The sequence below is a fragment of the Cydia pomonella genome, chromosome 2, assembly GCF_033807575.1.
Source record: "Cydia pomonella isolate Wapato2018A chromosome 2, ilCydPomo1, whole genome shotgun sequence".
In the NCBI taxonomy this organism is placed as follows: Eukaryota; Metazoa; Arthropoda; class Insecta; order Lepidoptera; family Tortricidae; genus Cydia; species Cydia pomonella.
In genome coordinates this window covers 7,891,082-7,905,121 of record NC_084704.1, presented here as the reverse complement: position 1 = coordinate 7,905,121, position 14,040 = coordinate 7,891,082, and the positions used below count along the sequence as shown (strand labels likewise).

The 14,040-nt window shown below is 36.8% G+C and overlaps 1 protein-coding gene across 2 annotated transcripts in view; it reads right to left on the bottom strand.

Annotated features, from left to right (window-relative positions):
- The window catches only part of LOC133532808 (atrial natriuretic peptide receptor 2-like), a 65,877-nt gene that overhangs the window by 2,061 nt on the left and 49,776 nt on the right, over positions 1–14,040 (bottom strand). The window contains exons 2-8 of one of the 2 annotated variants that reach the window (XM_061871660.1): positions 13,257–13,396; positions 11,560–11,704; positions 8,863–9,012; positions 2,615–2,672; positions 1,632–1,766; positions 595–769; positions 149–339 (exon numbers count right to left, since the gene is read on the bottom strand). In XM_061871660.1, coding sequence (XP_061727644.1) covers positions 149–339; positions 595–769; positions 1,632–1,766; positions 2,615–2,672; positions 8,863–9,012; positions 11,560–11,704; positions 13,257–13,392 — 990 coding nt within the window. In that variant the 5' untranslated portion in view covers positions 13,393–13,396. Of the gene's footprint in view, positions 1–148; positions 340–594; positions 770–1,631; positions 1,767–2,614; positions 2,673–8,862; positions 9,013–11,559; positions 11,705–13,098; positions 13,106–13,256; positions 13,397–14,040 lie in introns of those variants that run through there. The other variant, XM_061871666.1, reaches the window with a different exon arrangement.

Genomic DNA, 14,040 nt, shown 5'->3' with positions numbered 1-14,040 from the left:
TAAAAGCGAATAAATTCATAAAAGAGATACATTTTTTTAAACAAAAGTAAATAATAAAGCATAAAATTAAATAATTAAAATGTCCGGGATTAAAGAAGCAGATAGCAACAAGGCTATTTGCAACATCAAAAAAAAACAAATATGATACCTTCATCGTGATTTCTCCCCTGCACTCCAAGTCGAAGCAATCGTACAAGTCTAGGACTTCTTTGGTCTTGGGACTGACATGTATCTTAAGCGCCTCGCCGTGAGACTCCATCCTCGAGGCGGTGTTCACGGTGTCCCCGAAGAGGCAGTAGCGCGGCATCTTCAGTCCCACCACGCCAGCCACACATGGTCCTGTAAAATCATGTTATTTGTATATTCCTCCCTAATTTTTCATTAATAATTTTAAAATTAAATTTTTCTTAGTAATGCATTTATTTATATAACCGTAAACGAACTTGTATGAAAGTAATTTCAAGGGTACAAAAAATATATACTACCACACACATACACGATATCGACAGGCAGCAGCATCAGCAGGACCGATACCGCTATGTATTTGCCACCAGTTATCTATTGTCCAATGATAGGAATCGCCAAGTATCACACCTGTATGCATTCCAATCCTCAACAGTAGCCGTTCCCCAGGCCGGTGGGGCACAGTCTTGCACGCCACTCCATTCAGTAGCGCAAGCGACATGCGCGCAATCTCTGCCGCGTGCCGGTTACCGTTGCGCATGGGCAGACCAGATACCACCATGTATGCGTCACCAATGGTTTCCACCTGATTAATAAAAAAAAAAACCTTTCATATATCTGTGGTGGTCAAAAATTTTGGGTTCAAACCTGGCTTTGATATATGGAGATGATTGAAAAAACGGTCGGGATCCTTATCATACACGTACAAGGAGTTAATACATTAATGTGCCAACCAAGATGGAGCTGACTGAAATCAAAATAAGGGCCTATCCTTTGAATGACGAGGGATTTAAGGATAAACTGCGCTCGACTTTTTTTGATGCCGCACTCTAATCGGGTTTTAGGGACCTACCTAAAAATACGTTGAATATACCGCTTGAAAAATAAATCGAACTCTTGAGGGCAATTCATATTCACGTACTTGTTCTCGTACCTACTTTTTGTTATTATTTGCGCGTGCATTTCGCTCGTACTTGTCCGTACCTACATGTGTATCTCGCTCGGGTACGGGCGAATGATAACAAAATGTAAATTTGAATTGGCCTCCTGAATTTATCTATATAGGTTTATCACGTTCCACTTAATATAAGTATTACAGTTTTGTTTTGTACTAATAGAGATCTCTTTTATTAGCACTTAAGCACATCAATAAAATGCTTAAATAGGTAAATGCAATCCAGATAAAACGGTTTTTTTCTCTCTTATAATGATATCATAATTGCGTAAAAATAAAAAATACACGTAAATAAAATACACGTAAAAGTTCTCGTTTATCACAGTCTTTAAGAAATTAAGGGAAATTGTAAGTATAACTAAGAGGAAAAGGAGATCCGTAAATTTTACATAATTCTTATCATCTTATCCGTGGTGGAATTTTAATGATTTTTTATCATCCGTCGTCTACGTGCTAAGTTCAATATTGCTATTTATATCAGCTTTTCACTAACCTTATAGACGTCAAAGTTTTCAATAATGGAGTCGAACATCGTGTACAAGTCATTGAGAAGGTCGACGACCTCCAGGGGCGTGGACTCTGCGGACAATTTTGTGAAGCCGATGATATCGCTGAAGTATATCGTCACCTGAAATATTATGGCTCATTAGGCAGTTGTATACTTTTTCATAAAAACTAACTGATTACATAATATTATGGCGAATGTCACTCACAAAATCGAGACAAATTTTAATTTGGTATGCCAATCACTGTGCGTAATATACATCATACAGTCATGGAATTTAAGAAGCAACAGGACTGGTCATTTCTCCATACAAACGTACTCGACTGTTTCCTCTGAGGTTTTTGAAGCTAGAGCAAAGCGCTAGTACACTTAAAATATTCACAAAAACGGCCTAATTTACTAGGCCGCAAAGAGAAGCATGGTATTCAAAACTGACATCAATTTGCCTAAAAAAGCAAAACAATTCGACACAGATAATTTCATCACCATTAAGTTCCCAAAATTTCATTACATTTGGTTATCTTTTGGAAGAGAAAACAGTCGAGTACAAAACATCGTTATTTGAGATTATTACGCTGGATTTTTCGCCTAACTTGACGGTGTCCTTATCGCGCTAGTTTTAGGAGCCGCTTCCGTTAGCGAGACGGATATATTCACCTAAAATATTTAAATCTCAGCCCCCGTATCCTCTTAATTTCAGTACCATTTCGTACCTTGTCACAGTGACAATCAATACGAAAGTCGTTAGCGACAGTTGTTACTGATCATAAACCATAATTATCCCTTCTTCGTCACTCAGTTGAAAAACTCTCTGTGTAGACTCATCTCAATCTTCAGAAGAGAATGCATTGATTACATAAATTTCACGTTATTTTTACCCCCTATTTTACCCTACACACTATTTTAAGAAGAAGGGTAAGGACAATTACTTAGAAATATCAAAACAAATATAATATACAAGGATATATTACCTGGTCATAGGTCTCGGCCATAACCGGCTGACCCATAATAAGCTGCGAGGCGACTGACCTGCAAGTGACACCAAATGTAAACACTACATTATAGGGTGTTGTACTGCCACACCAGACTAGAGTTGGTAACCACTAGAGTCTTTTAAGTCTAAATTAGAAGAACTTCAGTCATACGCGACTCTGCGCTTAAAAAGTTCCAAGTCTTTTTAAGTCCAGAGTCGAGTCCTTTATTGAGTTTTTTAAGTGCAACTTAAAAGGACGCGAGTCTTCTAATAATAACTTCAAAACATTTTATAGGTTTTATCTACGAACAACACAAAAATAATGCATAACCCATGAATTTAATGAGACAACATGCCTTTTAGAAAACTTTCGGTAATAATTTGAGAGTTCTCTTTAAATGGCTCAAGTCTTTACAAAAGACTTAGGTCTCGATACGGACTTAAGTTTCGACTTAACGACTAGAGTCTGAAAAACTGAGTCGAGTCGGAAAACAGAGGACTCAATGGACTTGAGTCTTAACCAACACTATACCAGACGCGCCTTGCCTCTTTATCATTGGTTGAAAATGGATCTGACCCAATTAGCTGCCTTAGTGTATTTAGGACCGTAGTAAGTTGTGAAACTGACACGCAATGTACGTGTTGTATTCAATGACATATCAGCTATGAGTGTGACTAAATTGTTTTTTACTCCAGCACTTCAATTTAAATGACTTAAAGTGATATCTAAATCAACTTCATTCAAAGCGCGGCGCGGGGCAGTAGTGGTGGCGCTGAAGTCTACTTGTCTATAGGATCATATCACAACTGCTTAGCAATCATAATTATTATGAATATTCTATTGTTGTACTTTGTTAAAAGGCTGACTTGGCAAAGCAAACTGATGTACTTTTGTGTAGTATTTCGATTTTATTTATCATTTTAGAATAGAATACAATAGAATAGAAGAAATTTATTCAGAAAACGCTTAAGTTTAGGTATCTAATACATGAGACGACAGAATCAATTTATTATTAAGCGTCGCTGAAAAGGTCTCCACTCAGCTTAATGTCAAGATACCACCTAAGGGTCTCGACGCTGGTCTTCCGTGGAAACCTTTCCGAGAGAGCGCAGCTACAAGCTAAAGTACAAAGTTTTATATATTTAAGTACAGAAGTTTCAAGTAAGGCTATAATTATTATTCAATTAAAAACTACAATGACAAATAAATTATTTAAATTATCGGTACCTAAACAGTCAGTCAGTCGTCATACAAGGCGAAATAAATTATAGGGTAGGCGTTCGTTCTAGTACATGGCATAGTGATGGCACAGGAGTATACCCAATATTTATAATTTGTGTATGTGTAAAATACTTATGTTTTTTAAATTTATATTTAAATGAACTAATTGACCACAAATTTTACGTGTTGTCTTAGAAAAAAATATGAGACCGCGGCCGGCAAAATGATTTGCTTGTATATTTATACGAATAACCTGTCAAGGCGTCCTTATGGCAAGCGACAAAGTGGGACATTTTGTCGACCGCGGCCATATTTTGTCTGTAACGGTATCTACGTAATTAAATTGCTTAGGTCTTAAAATTCTCGGGCTTGTTGTTACAAAACTCCTTTAAATTTTAAGAAGCCTTATTAAGTATGTACTTGTAGCACAAAACACTATTATTGTAATGTGAAAATTGAAAGCATTATAGTAATAACCCTCTCAGCCACGAGTCCGTTTAGACACTTTAGAGCAGAGACAATATTTTTTTACGAACGCGAATGTGCCGTAGGCCTGCCAACTGGAGAAAGTAATGGAAACAATATTATTTCCTGGCAATATATAAAATATCAATTATTTCAAGTAAGTTACACTCATATCTTGGTTGGTAAATCTAAATTTTAAAATATGTACCTATAAATTATTTTTACAATGCAATGCTTTACTTTACCGATAAGCTGGTACATATCAAATAATCTATCCTACAAAAGTTCTTGAAATTAATCAATAATAGCCCAAGTTCAAATCCACGACCTCCAGCTTCAAAGCCGCGACAATGGTTACCACGGTGGCGACCGCTAAGCGTTAATAATGTAAGGGCCTTTTATTTAAAGTTGTACACCACATTTTTAGGGTTCCGTACCAAAAAGATACAAAAGGAACCCTTATGGTGCGACTCAGTCAGTCCGTCCGTCTGTCTGTCTGTCTGTCACGTCGCTAAATATCTCGAGAACCACTTAAGCTATCGATTTGGAAGTTGGGTTAGTTATAAACAACGCTAATCCAAAACACATTGAAAGTAATTTTTTTATTAACTATGGAAAATGCCTAATATGAAGAGGGGGCAAAATTTCAAAGTCTAGTGACTAGGTCAAGTGGGATATCATTTGAAAGAGCTCAAATGGTACATTTCAAAACATTATTTCTTTTTTTCATAGAGGAAAAAAATTGATTTATGATGGAAATTGTGTAAAAATAATTATCTTTATCTCCGAAGTTTACCGGCGAAAAGTTATGATTTTTTAATAATATTAATATTACTATATATTTTACAAGAAAAATATAATCAGGCCTCTACCTAACTTTTTTTTAATTAACAAAGAACCTTTCCTAATTCAGTTTGCAATTTAACCAACTTTACGTATGTTTATTACACCTGAAATTTCTATGAAATTACATTAAATACACCTTTTTTCAAATAAAAGATCAATTTTTAAAAGCGGTTCACATGATAGAGAATTATCCTCGAAAACCCAACATTAGCAACATTAGCATTACACCGCGCAAATTAGTTAGACAATTTGCCGATAGATGGCACACACAAATATACTTAGTATAGGTACTTCTGTTCAAAAGTCTTTCGCCTTTATAGTTACACGAGGTAATTCAAAGTTTGTACGGAACCCTCGGTGCGCGAGTAAATCGAACTGGCACTTGACCGGTTTTTTCACAAAGGGTGTAGCAGGATAGCCTAGGAAAAACTGCCCCCAGCGATTTTGGGCCGAAACTGTAATCAAACGATGCCTTTTGGGGAGGTTATACTCTGCACAAAGTTTCATCCCTCTGTTACCCCCTGGGGGTGAAAAACACCCGATTAACCCCAAAACTGTTTTAATTATTTTTGCTTAAACTATGAAAGTGACGAATTTAAAATTTTGTACAAATATTAATAAGACTAAAAGCTATGTGCTAAAAAAATATTAACCCCCTAACTATTTAAATTCTTGTAAAAAAACCGAAAATAAAAAAAGAATCACCCTGTATATCAAGTTTGGCTTATGGTACACACACCATTTTTTTTTTCAAAAATGAACCAGTTTATATTCTACATTATACAAAAGTTTCATGGACCTACTCCAGAAGGAACATTGCGAAATTAATATGTATTGGCTCTTTGGTGCGTACTATTCATTGAACTCCCACTAAGAGCCTTGCATTATTAATAAACAATGGCTTGCGATCGGACCGCTGCTCGTGCCCGATTTGAAAAAGGTGGGGATAAAGAAGTATGAATCAAACTCATTTGTATTTATAAAAACATTTTTAGGGTTCCGTAGTCAACTAGGAACCCTTATAGTTTCGCCATGTCCGTCTGTCTGTCTGTCTGTCTGTCTGTCCGAGGCTTTGCTCCGTGGTCGTTAGTGCTAGAAAGCTGAAATTCGGCATGGATATATAAATCAATAAAGCCCACAAAGTCGTACAATAAAATCTAAAAATTTAATTTTTTTGAGGGTACCCCAAAAATTCACCCCTACACGTAAAATGGGGGTGAAATTTTTTTTTGCTTCAATCCTACAGTGTGGGGTATCGTTGGAAAGGTATTTCAAAACTAATAGGGGTTTTCAACTAGGGAATGCAAAAACCGGAGGTTTTTCAAAACCGGTTTTTTCTTCGGCTTTACAAAAAAAAAAAAACCAGAATAGAGATTAGAATCAACAATTCTTAAATTCATCGCCATGGAATAAAGAAAAGATTGCTTCACGTGTAAAAACGAATGCTAGTATAGTATATACACGATTTTATCACGAAATTAAAGACAATATCTGACTATTTTATTGTATTCTATGGGAATTGTCAAATGACTTAATGTTATTTGTAACTAGGAATAGGAACAAACCAATTTTATTAAATTATTTTTTTGGTTTTTTGTTTAGACATTGTCATTTGTCATTTTTTCTTAAATATTTGACAATATCAATTTATAATTTAATGTTATTTGTCTTAAATCAAATGGCCCAATCCGAAATCTTGCTCTAAGTTTTTCGCTGTCTTCTAGTATATTAGAAACTGATGATGTTAGCTTAAACTGGGCAAACACAGGTAGTCAAGTAATTCCATTCTTTAGAGTTTGAACTACCCTTTCCTATTAGTGCGAAAGAGACAAAAAAGGTTGTCGGTAAGTCGTTATCACCGAACCAACCAAAAGACTTTAGAGTCTTTTGGTTGGTTGCCATTGATATAATTGATTACGTGGAATTTTTCAACAGCGCATCGCATAATAAAATTATAAATAAGACCTTTTATACCCATTTTTATTAAAAAGTACTACTATACAATTCGTACACCAGCACGGATGTCCTGCTACTGCCAATACTTTAAATTATTTAAATCTTTCGTATTTTTGTATTTTGTACCGTAAAAATTCATTTAGCGTTACAAATGATCAAACTAACACAACACCACATTATTTGATTTGATGTCGATTCAACCGGTTTAGGACCGGTTTATACCCTTATAATGAATAAAACATGCAACTTAGGTAAATAAAAAAAAAAGAATAAAACCGAAACCGGTTTTTTCAAATTCTAAAAACCCGGTTTTGGGTTTCCGTCAAAAATCCGGTTTTTTCGGTTTCGGTTAAAACCGGTTTGCATTCCCTATTTTCAACAAACATTTTTTGATAAAGTGAATATATTCGGAGATAATCGCTCCGAAAGAAAAAAAAAAATGTGCCCCCCCCCCCCTCTAACTTTTGAACCATAGGTCCAAAAAATATGAAAAATATCGTGGAAGTAGAGCTTAAGAAAGACATTAAATGAAAATTATAGCGGACATGATCAGTTTAGCTGTTTTTGAGTTATCGCAAAAAGTTTGCCCTTCATAGTAAAAAGACTTTAATTAGGTACTGATTGTGCAAATTTGCCTATTTGTTTAACTCGCGTGAAAGGTATCGTTTCATCCCTTGGTTAACAATTTACTATACTTTAAGCTCCAGTTTAGCTTATTGTGACGGAAGAGTAACTACGGAACCCTACACTGAGCGTGGCCCGACATGCTCTTGGCCGGTTTTTATTAATTATTTTGTTTTCGGGTCCGAGACGTTGCGTATTAAGCATGATATGAGTATAATGATTAGTGGCTACGAAATAGTACGTTTATTTTAATTTCGCAATGTTCCTTCTGGAGCAGGTCCATGAAACTTTTGTATAATGTAGAATATAAACTGGTTCATTTTTGAAAAAAAAAATGGTGTGTGTACCATGAGCGAAACTTGATATACAGGGTGATTCTTTTTTTATTTTTGTTTTTTTTACAAGAATTTAAATGGTTAGAGGGTTAATATTTTTTTAGCACATAGCTTTTAGTCTTATTAATATTTGTACAAAATTTCAAATTCGTCACTTTCATAGTTTAGGAAAAAAAAATTAAAACAGTTTTGGGGTTAATCGGGTGTTTTTCACCCCCAGGGGGTAACAGAGGGATGAAACTTTGTGCAGAGTATAACCTCCCCAAAAGGCATCGTTTGATTACAGTTTCGACCCAAAATCGCTGGGGGCAGTTTTTCCTAGGCTATCCTGCTACACCCTTTGTGATTTTGATGTTATTTCTACTACTCAGAATCACGAGCTCTCTCGATCCTAATAGCAGAAAAAATTGTACCAAATATCGCGGGTAACGCGAATAAGCTATTAATACGTGTTTTATTCTGGAGCATAAGGAAACACTTTTATACAGTATATATGGTACTTTCCGTGCCTGAGACGAAAGTTTAAAGGGGCATATGTACTGTAAAACGTTGTACGATACACGTGCGAATAGGTAATTTGCAATTCGTGTCGATTTGAAATACCCCCTTTGGTTAAGATTTAATTTTTCACCACTCGTTACGAATTTCCTACTTTGCGCACTTGTATCGTAATAAGTACCTAACTATTTTATCCAGGATCTAATCATTCCTTTCTAGCATACTAAACTGTATTAAGATTTTAAGATTAAAGGTTAATATACTTACAGCTAAGATTTTTGAAATATTTTATTTACTTACTTCGGTAGGAGTTGATAGAGCAGCTCCTCGCACTTTCTCTTCTCCTCAAGATAGTCCGACGTGCGTTCCTCCACCAGGGCCTCGAGGTTGTTGGCATATTGCTCCACTTGCGTTAGCAACATGTCCAGCCGCGTGGATGTCTCGCAGTCCCTAAACAAACAGTACAGTTATATAAATGTAGAAATAAAATGGGGGTCGATAATGCTTTCAATATCTTCGACAAAAGACGGTACGACTGTTCCTTTGTTTGCTTTGCTCGACTTGGCGACCGATAGACAGGAAAAAGTTAAGTAATAGTCATAAAATGTCCCTGGTATCCAATTTAAAAGGTCGCCTTGCGTTGGTGTGGTGATAAATATTATGCTTCACTCTTGAGCAAAGTTTATTTAACCATTGTGCCTTGAAAACGTGGTAACGCTCAAGATTCCACTTTTGGAGTCTTTGCCTTCTTGAGTATCAATATTAGCGCGAGGGCGCTTATTTAAATAAGTAACAACTTTGCCCCATTTTAAAACAAATAACTATAAGTTTGAAATTAATCAAAGTAAAATCAGTATAGTTAATTGCGTTCAGTTTTATCTGTGAAATTAGTCGAGTTGAATATTCTTGGAAATGTAATTTTCTTTGTTACTAGAATCATAACAAGCCTGTTCTGTTAAAGCACTCACACGAGGCAATTCAAAGCGCTGGAATGAATAGGAGGGAATTATGAAGGCACCGTGTCCTGCATACTAGAACACCTTAGCTCTTGTGGACTAACGCAATCTTGCTTGTTAGTGTGTCTCATCTGTTTGCATAAGATACCTAAGGATGTTTACAGTACATATGGTGTTACTTTACCGCACTAGTGCGCAAATTCGCATATTACGTTACTGTGTCAAACATTTAAAGGGCCATAAGTACTGTAAAACGTTGTACGATACATGTGCGAATAGGTAATTCGCAACTCGTGTCAATTTAAAACATTCCCTTCGGTCGTGTTTCCGAATTTCCTATTTTTCGCACTTGTATCGTAATGTACTATTGTGTGGATACCTTAAGATTACAGGTTGGTACTAAGTATATTATAAATGGGATAATATTCATTTGATGCTTGAAGGTTTATTAACTTAAGAATTTATAGATTTATTTTTATGAAAAGTTAAAACGAACTACCACCGCAAAGATGTTTGGAATTTGGGATTTTAAGTTTCCAAAACGTCCCGCTTGGCGCGCTGTTTCTAAATCCCATGCAAAATGCTGTCTCCTTAATAATTGCATTAGATTTATATTCGGTCTTCGTCTTCCCATACGTCGTCGTAGATCGTTCCGAATCCTTTGTGTTCTGTATTCTATCCTATTTGAGCCTTCTGCTCCTACATATCTCAAAAGTTAATTCGTATTCAATGCTCCTCGTCTAGGATGCGAGCTGCGTACCTCTCGCATTCTCAAACTGAACATACCGTCTCACCGCACTGGATTTATGACCAATTCTTTCGCCGTCCAGTCTAGTCGTCTTTGGAATTCACTCCCTCGAAACATCAGACAAGCTCCAAGTAAGTTTTCTTTCAAGCGGATGTTACATACGTAAGCATTTGCTAAAACAAGAGTTCAAATAATATTCATCAATATTACATTTATAGTACGAGTATGTATGTGTATGTATATGTCTGTATGTGTGTTTTATATTTATAGTATGTATGTATGTTTGTATTTGTATGATATATATGTAGTTTATAAGTATATTAGTTTGCTTTTCTTTTTAATTCATTGACTCTTTTTTTTTCTCTCTCTGCACCAATTGTAAGTGTCTCTGTTTGGCCCTATGGTTGACTGGTAGAGAATGCCATTTGGCATTAAGTCCACCATTTGTACATTGTTGTATATATTTGTGCAATAAAGTTTAAATGAATAAGTAAATAAATAAAAATGAGACTTAACGCAAACGCGTACGTCTCGTTTCGCTATCGAATAAATTTACACTAGGGGTTCAGATAGCTAAAAATTTAGTACCTACTTAGTTTCCAGATTGTGCTAATATCCACCTCACCAACTAGCCATAGTTTAAATTCTAAAGGTCAGATGGAGATCTCAACTAGTTTAAAACTTGATTTCCACAACAAACCGTCCTCCGTCGTTATCCTATTTTGCGTGAAGGATTTCTTCAGTTAAGCGCTGCAAGTTCAGTTCAGACTATTATCTACATCCACTTAGTGAGTATTTTACTTTATATAAACAAGAATTGAGTAAAATAACTTTAAGTAGCTAACTATTAAGCTTTTGTTGAATTATATGTATATCGGCACTACCCGTTCAAAAGTTCATAGTTTCCTGCTATCCAAAGGTTGTCTGGAAGAGATCGCTTCTTAACGATAAGACCGCCTGTTGTTACTTAACTTTTACGTGTTTTTTCATTTCCTGTCTATTTTTAACTGTATGATGCACAATAAAGAATATTTACTTACTTACTTATTGTTACATTAAAACTAAAAATTGTAAACCCACCGCTCGCACAGGTCGCTACGTACAAACTGAGACATCTATCCCCTTGGGCATTTATCCCACTCTTCACCAGTAGGTTAATAACTATATTTGAATTATTTGCCCATCTGAATGTATCAGAATACTTCCTTAAGTGGCCGACAGTTTTCGGGCATAAGCGATAAATTGTTATTCGCACATATCTCAATAGCTACTTGATTTCGCAAAAACACTTACTTGTTGATTCTGTGAATATTTTCCTTGAGCGCTAAGAAGTCTGGCCTATCATCTTCCGGAACCGTCCAGGGTGGCTCCCCCGTAAGAGACTGACGTGGAGATACGGACAGCGGTGACGTGCCTCGATTACGCATCTCTGCACTACCTGGAGAACATTGATTCAATTAGCTGGCAATAAATATCAATTTGAAATGACAGAAACTTACCGCTACGAAATAATCGAGAACATAAAAAAAAGAATGTCCCGATGAAATAGATAAGTCCTAATGTCTTAGTAACGTCAGAATTATAGCACCACAAGGGGAACGTAAATATGAAAATCGTTGCCTGTGCACTGTCTATATAACATATGTATAAAAAATCCTAGATACCTACTCAGAAACTTACTAACAACCTTAGGGAAGTGAAGGTTTAAGTGTATAATTTATAACCCGTGCGAAGCCGGGGCGGGTCGCTAGTAATATTTGTAATTAAATAGGTACGCACATAATAATTATACAATTCTTTTTGATCCACTGCTGTTTAAATTACATTGGCGTATATACCATTTCATGTTTTAACACTTTTAGCCAAAATTCCCCACTGAACTTTATTACGTAGTATTTCAAGTGTTAAACTACATTAGTCCAAATACACATTAGGGCGCTCTGTTTGTTCGCGCAAGCACAAAACTTTTGCGATTGTGTATTCGTTGAGCACATTACTAACTTTACTTTCAAGAGCATTACATTTCCCGCATTGTATAATGTTCCCTTTGATAAATGCAACTTAGTTTAGCTGAATGGAGCCGAGCCAGCGGGGAGTGTTCTAGATGCGGTTGACACAAATGGTTACCTGGTTGAAAGTGAGGTCGGCCTGCCGAGGTACCGACTCATACATTACGAGTGTGCAGGTTGATTGGAATACTTGAAGTTGGTTTGACTGCATCAATGCCGTATGTCAGTAAACAGTAGTAGATATTTATATGTAGGTATTTTAGTTTTAAATTAGTTAACATAAACAATGTACCTGTATATGTATATGCGCAATAAAGGTACAATGCGAACTAACCGTATCCGTCACTCTATTTACAGGCGCCGGGTGAACTGGGGCCGATTTTTTATTTCGATTGCTCTATTTCGTGTCCTCCCTATTTTACTATCTCCACTACTAGGCATTTAAATTCTACTAATAGAATTGAAAACGAGTGGTCAATACCACTAGATTCCCAATTTCTATCGCTCGTATTTCAAAAAGGGAAGTGATTAAATGATCAGCCGTTTTTATAACTGATCTGCAAGAAATTGCCATTAAATCATTTGGACAGCATACAAAAAAAATTATGGCAATAAATAAAAATCTAGATACAATACTTGTTCAGCAAATAATTCACAAACGGTCAACATTATCATCAATATCAATCTGCTTCTGTTATAATTTATCTGCTTAATAAATAGTTGAACTGCAAAATCAAAGCCTCAAAAGCCTGAGGCTCGCGAAAAATGGTCAAAGTTTCGCTGCTGGCGCCCTGAGTAAGAACATGTACTACAACATTGTTACGTTTGAACTTGTCCTCCAGCGCCTGATGTATGGACGGATTTTTTTCCACAAAGGAAAGTTTTTCCGCAGGCGAGCGTGCAGTGCGGGCGCCGCGACTCCAGCAGAGGGCTGACGGTGCCCTGGGCACTACCAGTGGCGTAAAGACGTGTTGTAATTACGTTTGAACTTGTCTTCTAGCACGGCCGCACAGTAGTCGCAGGCGAGCGTGCAGTGCGGGCGCCGCGACTCCAGAAGAGGGCTGACGGCGCGGCGCGGGCTCGGCGAGTCCCCACCGCCGGGCGGCACCAGCGACATCGCCCTATGGACAAGAAAACAGGTATACTATGGTTTCCTGCACTTTTATATCCATCGAAACTAAAAAAACACCGCAATTTTAATCGGAACGATGGTATTAGGGTCTCATCCGCATGGAACCCAGTCGTTCGTAAATAAAAAGGATAAACGAATATCACCGGTTATAAGTGTTGTGTGTGGGCCGAGTAACTGTGTGCAAAACGTTCCAGCTGCTAAATAAAATCAAGTGTGTCCTTAGTTCCTTGGAGCTTGGGACGGATGTTAGTGTGAGATGCTACCTGCGTAGACACATTGGCACCGTCCCACCTCCAACGGACTAATGTAAAAGCGGGCGCAACGCGGAAAACGCCGAAATTTTGAATCGTAATAAATATAAGAGCCTCGGTACAGAGTACCATTTTGTACCATTTGGCGTTGAAACTCTAGGTCCATGGGGTCCCAGCGCGCACAAGTTTTTTGGAGAAATCGCGAAACGTCTGGTTGACGTAACTGGCGACCGAAGAGCTGGCGGCTTCCTCGCACAACGTATCAGTATTGCGATACAACGAAGAAATGCCGCCAGCATCCTTGGTACAATGCCTCAAGGGCCTATTTTAACTATAAGCTAGTTATAGTAATCATCTGTATATATCCATTTTATATATTGTT